At 40.1% G+C, this 11,943-nt stretch overlaps 1 protein-coding gene across 1 annotated transcript in view; it reads right to left on the bottom strand.

The window, feature by feature from the left end:
• LOC146308144 (voltage-dependent N-type calcium channel subunit alpha-1B-like) overlaps nt 1–11,943 on the bottom strand; it is a 137,413-nt gene continuing 125,470 nt past the window's right edge. The window contains exons 42-45 of the mRNA XM_084746200.1: nt 10,090–10,128; nt 7,586–7,850; nt 2,597–2,820; nt 1–909 (exon numbers count right to left, since the gene is read on the bottom strand). Coding sequence (XP_084602326.1) covers nt 331–909; nt 2,597–2,820; nt 7,586–7,850; nt 10,090–10,128 — 1,107 coding nt within the window. The 3' untranslated portion in view covers nt 1–330. The remainder of the gene's footprint in view (nt 910–2,596; nt 2,821–7,585; nt 7,851–10,089; nt 10,129–11,943) is intronic.

Here is an 11,943-nt window from a genome sequence, read left to right as displayed (position 1 = left end):
TTTTGTCTTCTGCTCCAACACTGATTTTACTGGCCAAGGCAAAATACTTAAGGGTCTTCACATGTGCTATAATTTCAGTGCAAGTAAAGGGGGTAGAAAAAGTCTTCAGTGTCTTTTTCCTTAAAGAGTTTGTTGTATAAAAACGGAGAGTAACAAGACAAAGCTGGAATGATTTCTGATCCCCTTTTAGAGCACTTTCCACTGGCTTTTTCCACATTAGCTTTCTGCCTGTGTCAATCCGCCCGCTTCCTCTCAGCTCATTGGACCTGACATTAGCGCTGTACAACACTGATGAGCTGCCCTGTCCTCAGCTAACAGTTTTCTGCCATGTTAGCACCAGTCCTCGTCCTCCCGCTCCCTGAGACTTCCTGTTCCTCGGCTCGCAGGGCCGGATGCAGAGTTGACCCCGAGGGTGAAGTGGTACCCGTTAGGCACCACCCCCGCCCCCCGGCCCTGCGTGGTGGGCGCTGTGACGGGCGCAGCGGCAGTTCCGTGTGAGGCTGAGGCTGTGGTGGAGGCTGCGGTCCTGGCGGCGGAGCGTCCCCCTCCGTGGCTGCTCACAGTGTCCTGGAAGTCCTCCGTCTCTGCACGGAGGGCCTGTTGAGAAGCTGTGACCTGCTGCTGCCGGTTTAAATTAGGGTCCGAACCGATGCGGGTGACCGGTATTGGGGACTCGTCGTGGCCCCCGTATAAGCGATCGTGCTCTGAAAGGCCACGGCTGAAGCGAGTCTGGTGCCCCGTCGTAGCTGTGCTGGCAGCGGACGGGAGAGGCGAGGAGTTGGCGGTCTTGTAGGCCACAGCAGGACGAGGGGTGAGGGGCGTCTGCGGGAGCTGCCTGCGACCACGGCCCGGAGTGCTCGAACCAGAGGGAAGCGTTACAGGGCCAGCTTTAACCACACTGCTACCATGCTGAAGAAACAAATAATATATCAATGATACCAGACGGGTCAGCAGGAATAAAGTAAATTCACCAAGTATGGAAACGTGAAAAATCAAAAATGATTTTTATGTGTAGATAAGAAGTACTTGCTGTACCAAAATGATCTGAAATCATCTCTATTAATACTTGGTTAGGGAAATTTAAGAGCATGTTCATTACAATATTATGTTTGTTTTACTGCTGAGGTTCTCCTTCACATTCAGTGAGGTCTGAAAATGGTAGAGGAAGTAAGTAAAAGTAAAGAAAAGAACAACTTAACACCCCCTGAAAAGCTAAACTTTTAAAATTACTGTGGTGATGTAGAATTGCACTCCAAGGTGAGCCAGTACACCGTGACATCACTGTGGTCACAGGTGCGACAGAGCACACCTGACCACACTTATCACCACTGCTGTTTCAAAAGTTAAACTCTGAATCACTCGTTTAAGTCCTAAATTTAATTTGAACAGTCTAACAGAGATCGCCATCTGGCAGCCCACAGGCCACATCCAACCCGCAGACTGGCCACTGATGAAAGTATTTTTTACATTTGCAGTATTACAAACTGGGTGTCTGTGGCGACATTCCCAGAAAAAATGCACAGTCACTACTAATGAAAACCAAACATTTCCTACTGCTCCACAATAAAAGTATTTGTCTAAGGGTCAAAATTTTTAGAAGCAGAGACTAAATACAGTTATTTAGGTGTAATTGTTCTATTATTGTTTAATATTTTCAATTTCTTACGAAATTAATGTTATTTCTATCTGCTGAAATCAACATAAACAGACAAAAACATGGGAAAATCATAAAGATAGCCAGGTACTTAATCAGAAAATGTTCTCAGAGCTCCACCAAGAAGAGACTTCAGTGAGGAGTGATGGTTTAAATCAGTAATTCTGGAAATGTATCTGCCCTGACTGACAGGAAATATAAATCACCTTCAGCCAATTTAGGTGATGACTGCAAAACAACTTAATGTTTTTTTTAACAGGTAAGTCCCTCATTTTATGAGCAACCATCATCTGATTTTACACAAATGCACACAACATGTCTGTGTTAATTGCCTCCTTGAGAAAATGGTGTGCAACCTGTTGCCTGTATCTAACAGCTCACTGTGGCTCCTTCTTACTTCATTACTGCCTGCAAGACTTCAAACTGACCTGCTGTCAAAAATGTTAACAACCATCACCTGGTTTTATAGATGAAAAACAGCAGGAAAGCTAAGCTTACTAACAAACACCTTGCATTTCCTTCAACTACTAATGACATACTGTATAAAAACAAGAAAGATACTGAAAGCAAACAACATACCTTAGATTCAAATAATAATGCAACATGTACTGTATATGCAAAGGCAAAATATCAAGTAGAAAAAAAAGCCATGATTACTGTAACCAAAAACACAAACTGAATAAAAAAGGCAGCACTTAAAACACCTAAAGCTCAAGCTGAAAGTCAGCACTTGTAGTCAGCTGGGCCTCATTTTCAACATTTCAACATTTTTGTATTCTTAACTTAAACATCTCTTAATTTATTTTGTAGGAAGAGCTTGTACGAACATGCCACACTAGATTCAGCAAACTACCACAACTTCAGATAACTGTGAAATGATCAGCAGTGGAATTAAGGGACAAACAGCAGGACGAGTTAACTGTCAATCACTGGATCACTCACCTGTTTGAGTAAAACAGTGTCCTGTCCCTCTCCAGGAGAGGTGGATCGACTTGGACCGGCTGACTTGGTGTGACACTGCTCCCTGCTGCCGTAACGCTCGCAGGAGTAGTAGCGCTGCTTTTCCCCTGCCGAGGAGTGGTGCCTCCTCTCGTGAGGCCGGCTGCGGTCCCGCTCCCTCGCTCGTTCTCTGGACAAACCTTCGGCTGAAGGGTCGGTGAATGAATCTGGAGGAGGGTACCATCAAATGAAATGAGGACGAGCAGGTAGAAAATAAAGTACATAGTTTAGCCGTCACTTTAGCAAATTTATTCATCTCTTAGAATATAGAAAAAAGAAACATACAATCTATAATCATAAATGAAGAATGAAGTGTAGCCCCAATAAGTTACATGACCTGTTTGTCTATCAGTAAACAAGGCAATTGTTTTTTTATTATTGCAAAATGTAGAAAACCAGCCAAAAACTGACTTGTTGGATAAATAAAAATATGGGTTGAACTGAAAAAGATGAGGACTGGAGACCCACTTTTAAGGTCAAAGTGAAGCAAAAGAATTCACTTCACTTCACTTAATTCAGTTTACTCATTATCTTGATAAGCCAGTTGATATTGTGATCTGTTTATAGTTCCACAATGTATCATCATGTTTTTACTTGGCAAAGGTCTGTAATTAAAGGCAAATGACTTGTGTGTGTTCCCACTTCTTTGTAGACTTTGGGTGTGCGGTGGAATAAAGCAAAGCACTATGGTGAAATGACTTTCTTCAGTGCTGGAATAATTCCAGTTTTCAGATTAAAGCGGCGATGACAGGTACACAGAAGCCTATTCATCATTGTGATGTGTCAGATCTGCCTCAAGACTGACAGGCTTTGAGGAGTGAAACTCTTCGCCACCCTCTTGCTGTTTCTACCGCTGGATGTTCTGCTGTCTCACCAAGAGGTACCCATAAATCCCTGCTGGACCTGTCCACTGTGGCCTTTTATCTCTGCAATAAAGCCCAGCTGCTGCCCTCCAGTGTTAACACAAAAAACACCCTGCCACCAGCTCTCAGGGTCTAATCGTTCTAGCAGACAACCCCTGATGTGACCACGACTCTCTATACTGAATAAGTATCGAGTTACATTAATATAGCCTCAAATGTTGCTAACTTAGTTCATCACATTTCTACTTTTGTTTGAAACCTATCATACTGTTAATTCCACAATTGAAAATCTTGGTGATGCATTTATGGACACTGTAACATCTAAGCAGAGGTGTAAACTCTAGTCACATAACTCAAGTCACAAAATTGAATTTAGACTTGACCAAGTCAAAAAAGACTTACAACTAGACTTGGACTTTAACACCAATGACTTCACTTGGAATTCAGTCTCTGCAAGTCAACACTTAATTTCCTGTATTCATTTGAACCTAACCGACAGCAACCCAATCAAGTTGCAGGAGAGAACCATGAAGAACTAGCGGTACATTACTGAGATCTAGTTGGAAAAAATTATACCATTTTATTTGTGTACAAAAACTACGAGCTGGTGAACATAAAACAAATTGTAGTATGCAAAACAAGTCGAAACGGGTAAAAAATTACAGACACAATAAATTCCACCTTCATTCAACATTTGAAGTTGCACAGCAGTGAGTCACTGCTCTGTTGTTAAAATGGCATTACAGTTTGTGAAGAGCACATTATGACTTGTCAGTCTTTACTTGGGACTTGACAACTTCCTTGTATCGACTTGGGACTTACTTGTGACCTGCAAATCAATGACTTGGTCCAATCTCCGGTACTTGGCTTGAATGTTTTTACCAAGAAATGGTTTCATGTGATAGAACAAGGCAATCTGTATGATGGTCTCAAAACAACCTGCTTTGGTTCTTTACTGTGCACAAATACATTTGGTTCCTCTTCATCTCAAGCTAGATGAGATGAAGATAACCATCTGCCTTAAACTTTCTTCAGACCTCTCTTTAATCTCAAGCTCACACTGAATGCTGACAAGACAAAATGTGTTTTATTCCCAAGAGCCCATAATTCTGGTTCACATCTTCCTGACATCCACACACTTAATGGTGCTGAAACTGACACTGCTGAATCTTATAAATACCTGGGAATTGGGCCAGAAAGCGGCCTCACTTTCAAACAGCACGTGAAGCAACTGGCACAGAAACTAGAGATAAAAATGGGTTTTTCATGTCAGAATAAACTGTGATTGTGTCTTGAGGACAGGAAAGTGATTGAACAGTGTCTGTGCTCGACTATGGAGATATCCGTCATTCTCTTGCTGCTCACTCTACCATGAAACAACCTGAGGCAGTTTATCATTATGCTTTGTATTTCATTACAGGAGATAAACGTTGCACTCATCACTATGTACTATATGAAAAAGTACACTGGTCCTCACTAGCAACAAGAAAGATAACTGCATTTTATCCTTTCTATTAATAAAGGTCGCCTGCGAAAGCTGCCTCAGTATATCAGTTCTCTTCTCAGATTTGAAACCACTGCTCACCAGATCAGATCTCAGGCCTGTTCAACTTTATTTCCCCCTTAGGTAAATACTGAACTCGGAAAGACTGCCTTCCACTTCTTTGCACCACATGAATTTTATTGAATGAATTTCTGCGAATTTTAAAACTCGAATGCCTCATACCACTGGCTGATATTAAACTTTTAACTTGAAATCCTTTGAGAGATGTCTTTAATGTTGGTTAGTTTGTGTCTGGCTGAGTTACATTACATCTGACTGTTATATTAAGTCTGGCTCTCTTACGTCTGGCTATGTTCATTATGTTTTGCTGTTACATTGTGTCTGGCTGTGTAACGTTTTGTTACGTCTTTCTATATTGTTACGTCTTGCCATTATGTTATGTCTGGCTGTGTTATGTTACCTCTGGCTTTGTTATGTTGAGTCTAGCTGTGTTACATCACGTTCTGTCTGGCAACGTCCATTACATCTTGCTATGTTACATCTGGCTGTTACATTATGTATGGTTGTGTTACATTACATTACATCTCGCTGTGTTATGTCACATCTGGCTGTTATGTCACATCTGGCTGTTATGTTATGTGCGGCTGTATTATGTCACGTCTGGTTACGTCACATCCTGTCAGCTGTGTAACATTATGTTATAATATATTATAACTTGTTTCTGATGTCAGTGTCATTACCTGCTTAAAGAAAAGTTATATATAATTATATATGTGTGCATTTTGAGGCAAAGATATTCAGAAGTGGTAGTGCTTATTTCACTTATTTTAGTGCCTCTCAACAGCAATCAATGTAACTGCAGTAACTGATGGACATTTTATTCAAACATGATCCCAAAGTTGAGCTTGAGTGGGAGACCTGACGTCATTCATAACAAACAGCCAATGATTCCTGCCGCACCCTGTTTGTATGTCAAAAGTATTAAAAGGGGAATTTAGCTGTACCGTAAAATGGGTGTGTGTGTCAATTCACTGCATGTGAGAAGTTAGATGTTTCAATTGTATTTTGCAGCTATAAATGTGAAGTCTTTGGACAGCTCAGCATTCCCAATACTCATGGGAGAGCTCATTTTACATTTTATAAATGGAAGTGTTAAGGTCAGAGGGAACAAGAAAGGGGAAAAAGGAGAAAAAAATCTCCAGCAAAGCAGATTTTCCTCTCTTTCTGCTAATCAGATGGAAAGCCTGACATGTAAAATCCCCGGTTGAAGTGCGGCAGAAACCCCTTCACCTACATAACCCGATCATGGAACTTTAATCCTGTAAAGAATTTCTGCAGCTACGTTAAGACATCCAAGTGATCTACTAGGACAGCCTGGCTCGCTATCGCTGTCTTTCCATGAAAGTGATGCCAAGTTTCTAAGTGGATATTCTCCTCGCTGTATTAAATGAATTAATATTGCTGTGTTAAATGAATTAATCTCTCAACAACCGCCCCCTTAATTGACTTTTTAAATTCTTTGTTCATGAGTTTTAAGCTCTATGTGATGACATATTTGTAGTAAAATATTAAACTTGTAAGTCTTATTAGTGTTGTAGGTGAGCCCTGGAGGATGTAACCAAGTATGTGAAGTAAGACTCTTTTGCTGAAGAACAGCTACTGTGGAAACAAGTGGTAATTACAGGATAAGGGCAACCTGAATTTCCCTTCATTTCTTAAGATTCTCCTGAGCAGAAAACAACAAACATGTCTTTTGAATTCAGCTTTGTATTTGTAAGAGGAAAATTGTGTAATTCTTATGTCATTAGTCATAAGCCTCTTTTATACATAGTTCTCAGTAAATTACTGGGATAACCTTTCAGACATTGCTAGTGATTTCCATTGTTCCCACATGCAGCTTTCGCCTTTTCACACATGCCATGGCAAAGCTGGAATAAATGGATCAAGAGACAGTCCAGCAGATGGCAGTAATGCAACACTTATGGATGCCAACTGCCATCTATGCCATTTATGGCAGCTGGCATCCATAACTGAACTCAACAGAAGAAGATGGGCGTGGGTGTGGGAGGGGTGGATGTATGCAAATGCAGCGGAAATTATTTTCAGAAATGTTGTGGGCGAGGAGCCGTTTTTTAATCCAACAAGTTTTACAAAAACTTGTGAACAAATTTCAGCAAGTTTGCAAGACAAGTAATGCTTTTTAATAATCAATTTGAATCAAACAACTTCAAAACAGGTATATGCCACAAGTTACTAAAATATATTTTCTTCCAGAGAACCACACTCACCAAAAGAATGCTGGGAGTTTGGCTGACCATATCTAGTAGTTACCTTACCTTGTTTTCATTCTCTGTCTTTTGTGTCAGCAATATTGACTGTAAACAAAGATGGATGACGTGTCCTCACTTCTTTCCACTTTCCTATCTGCTAACATGGAGGGGGTGGGGTTTATGACCTATACGGCAGCCAGCCACCAGGAGGCAAGCCCTTTACTTTATGTTGTCCATGTTTATATATGTCAATATATCTTTACTAACCACAATATAAGTTTGTTTTGTCTCTCACCAACAGTGCTGGATGGTTGCACTGATGCAGCTCTGTCCAGGGACTTTTGCTTCTTGTCTTTCTCCTTGTCCCTGCGGCGATGGCAGCGGTGGTGGTGGTGATGGTGGTGGGCTCTGTCCTGGCCCTGGACTTGCCCCGGCCCTGCTGAGGACTGGGCCAGGCTGGGTCGTTCCAGGTCATATTCCCTCAGCCCGGCCTCCTGATGGTGGTGCTGCTGCGTCAGCGAGGATGCTGAGCGTCTTATAGGACTGAGGTCGACAATCGGCTGAGAGGGAAAAAGAAACGTGGAGAGGCATGAGGAAAAAGTAGAGCAAAAGGGGTGGCATTGGTGGTTTTACCCAAAACCACTTTTGTACTGAGATAACCAAAATATCCATGACACACAAATGATACAACCAGTGGACGGCAACGTTTTGTCTTATAATCGATGTTCAACCCGTTCTTCTTCAACACAGATGTAAGAAAAGTTTGAGAAGAATGAACACAAATCTGTGACAGAACTTGAATACTTACTGTTAGAGAACTTACAGAACTTGTAAGTTAGCAGGTGTCTCTGTTAGTGAACCAAGAAGAGGTGGGGTGTTGACTTTGGCCTTTGTGGCATTTTTCACTTTTTCAGCATAATCTTTCTGTAAATAGCTAAAACTCGCTTATCAACACATTATGTTTTTCTGAAAGAAAATACGTCACTGAAAATAGATGAAACTCACCCTTAAAGTGGTACCAATACCAAGAGAGTACTTCATTTGATACCTTTTTTACATCCTTCATTCGATACCCAACAGAGGCATTCCTCAGGCATTTATTGCATCAGATGCTGACATAAGCATCTATTCTAGCCATACTTTTGAATGTTTTGGTGGCATCTTGGCACACTGAACTGCCAACTCTATCAAATACACCACAAACTATGTGGGTTGTAGGTGCTGAAGAATGCTTGAAGTTATTTTCTGCAAGCAAAACCACAATAATATTATTATTAATAATATTTTGTAGATGTGGGTACAAAAAGGATCGAATTCTTTGATTGGAGAAGTTTAGATACTACTTGGTACTGTGCTGTTTTGATCAATATTTTAAAGTATCAATACCCATACAGTGAAATTGCATGCTGGACAGGTAAACAATGAGCTGAAGTTCACTCAGCTGCATAAAGCAGAGAGGAGCTGCAGAGGGGTGACAACTGTCTGACCACAGAAGTCCCCTTTCATATTGTCGTATTGTTTTCATTGTGTCATTTGGCACACTGTAATTCTAAAATATTGATACACCACTATGGCTTTAAATATGCAGTAATATATTACTTTAAAATCTTAAAACCAATTTCTGTGCAGGGATTACTACAATGCTTTGAGGACACTGACACTCACCCCACCAAATTCTTATCTTACTGACCAGCACAGCTACCAGGTAACAAACTGATGGGATAGGGAACTGGAACAGCAGCTACGTTACCACCCCACCTGCTGGTTATGGTGGCGCAGTATATAGCTTTTGAAGGTTTCAGTGTCCAAATGTATCAGTATTTATCTAGATTATATAGCATCCAGTACTAAAATTGTATTAAGTTGTGCTATTTTAAGGATCTATGAATACCCACTATATGACAAATGATATGTTGATGAACTACTACTTTCATGATTTGCACTGTCACAGACAGATTTAGGGTGGTTGTGCTGTTCCTCTTGTTCCTACCCCTCAGCCCAGCCTGTAGCTACAGTCAGGGACAACAATATCACAACACTGCAGAAAATATTCATCTTACTGAGTCATTTTGTCCAGTATGCAGTCTTAAAATCTTACTTTTTAGATAATGCCATGATATGCTATTGATACAAAAGAAAACATTCTCTCTATATCTTTCAAATTACCGAAAGATAATTAAAGTTGAGGTCAGTAAAAGATAGTAAAAAATTGTGATTCAGAATCAGACTTGTTGCTTTTGTTTTCATGTGTGAAAAATAAGATTTTAAGACTGAAAGTAACATCAATGACAGATAAGGTCGGATGGATTTTGAAAGAAAATTGTTATTTCAAAGCAAGAAAGCAGCACTACTGCGCCTGCCTTGTTTCACAATCACACACCAACTCACATAAAAACTACACACCACTACACTACTACATAACGACACACATACACACAACCACAGTTTACCAAAGTGTAATACTTTACTGCTAATGGCTGAAAAGCAGGACAGAGTGCTGGACATAACCCGGATACACTGGACCACTACACTGGATACTCTTCCAGGGATGGGTATGTTTTGTTGATAATGTAAATTTGTATGTTGCATGTGATGTGTCTATCAGGAATTTAATGAAATGACCAGTGTATGTGTAGGAGGGTCACTTTGTCCATGATGGTGGAAGGTTGTGAACTCTGTGCTGAGATGAGCAGCAAACACAGACAATGACGAGAAGAAGAAAAAAAAGAGGGAGAGGACGAGAGGAGGAGAGAGGAGGAAGAAGAGAGAGAGAGAGGTGGCACAACAGGTGGTACATACTGCCAGGTGGGTCCCAGGGGCGTGGCGAGGGTGGCTCCGCTATCAGACAGCACACACAAGAGGGAGGTGGGCAAAACATTAGCAGTGGGCATCAAAATTAGGAGAAAGGGAAAACAGAAGAGGAGAGGAGAGAGTCAGGAAAGATGAGGCTTGTGATACTCTATATTTTCTTATTGTCAATAAATTTAATGACAAAACCCAAACCAGCAATATGTTCATCCTACTAACAAGTAATGTTTGTGTATCAAAGCCTGACACATCCTCTTACTCTGTGTCATAGAGCTCTATTAAAAACACATTGAGCCACAGTGTTGCACAGGGTGACACGTTCCTTCATTATCATGAACACACACACACACTGTGCACCGCTGTATATACTCATTACAGCACCAAACCTTATCAGTCCCAGAGGCTGCACAATAAATAGTGGACACAGCCACAGTGATGTCACCCACATTGGTTTGTGGACTACTGTTTTGTCACATTTGGTTTTATAGCCTTCTCAATCTTGTTTTTTTGGAGCCAGACGTGACAATATAAGAAACAAGAGGGTGGAGCTGTGGAGGCCAAGAAGAAAAACAAGTGGCACCTGTTTCTTGACCATGATGTAAAGATGGTGGAGCAAACACCAAACCAAGAGGCACCTTCCAGGGATAATTGCTGGCCAAATGTGGCCATACTTTTTATACAAAGGTCTAAAGAAAAACATTTACATAGCAAAGTGCTCACTGAGATTGCTTTGATTAGCAATGTTATTTTTTAATTCTATTAGGCTTTTAAATTGGTGTGCTTTAGGAAGCAGTTAAGCAAACTTAATGCCAACTTCAATGTTACTTTCATAATTGGAGTACACCCTGAAAAATACTACAACAAAAAGTAATTTGTATGAGTAATTAGATATCCAGATACATTTTAGTTGGTTTCTCAAATGATAAGTTTTACTTTCGCTTGAGTAATCTTTTCTGCAAATAATTGTTCTTCTACTTAAGTATATATTTTCAGTATTCTGAGTGTGAGACACTATTTTTTGCCTTTTTGACTAACATTTAATAACAACTACAGGACCCAGGTGTTTTATGATAGAAATGAACTGTATGTTAGAACAAAGGGATAATATAAGGAAGTTGGAAAGTACTGAAAAACAGTCTGACACATTGTTGGTTTTGTTCTTTTCATGGGATTTGTTGACAACAACAAAGATACAGAATAACACCAGCCTCATCCTCGAAAGATAAAGAGAGTAGGAAATCAAAATGCAACGTAAACATAAGGAAAGCATATGTTAAGTGTTGTGGCAGAAAGGTGACACAGAGAGAGACAGACAAACACAGAGAGACGGGCAAACAGCGAAGCTAAACAGACAAGATCAGACAGGTGAAACCATCCAGGAAACAGAGAAATGATAGACAGAGAAATTCTCTTGACGTGACATCCATATAATGCAGCAGACAAGAGCGGCCACTGTAACTCACGAAATGACAGTAAAAAAAGTGAATAATTTAAACATGGATGAAAATAAGTGATAGTCATAAAATAAAAGGATTACTGCAGTCACGCTCAACTGTTAGATTAGATCCATTTGCAGGCGAATGTGAATATTGTATGAAATATAAAAAGATGAATGATGATATAAGTTTTATAATAACTGATGAGGTAAAAAAAATACATTTATAATACAGCATTCTTAGCATTTTCAAGAAATTCAACTTAAAATACCTCATCTGTTATATTTACATGATGAGGTTAGAACATTGAAGCTTGGGATTTACAAATACTATAATCTGTAAATACGATATCTATACAGTTTCTATGTTAATCCAAAACACAAAATTAATTGAATTAATTGTATAATTT

Source organism: Lutjanus erythropterus, chromosome 20 (genome assembly GCF_056507025.1).
Source record: "Lutjanus erythropterus isolate fLutEry1 chromosome 20, fLutEry1.hap2, whole genome shotgun sequence".
Taxonomy (NCBI): Eukaryota; Metazoa; Chordata; class Actinopteri; order Lutjaniformes; family Lutjanidae; genus Lutjanus; species Lutjanus erythropterus.
This window is presented reverse-complemented; position numbering and strand designations above follow the sequence as displayed.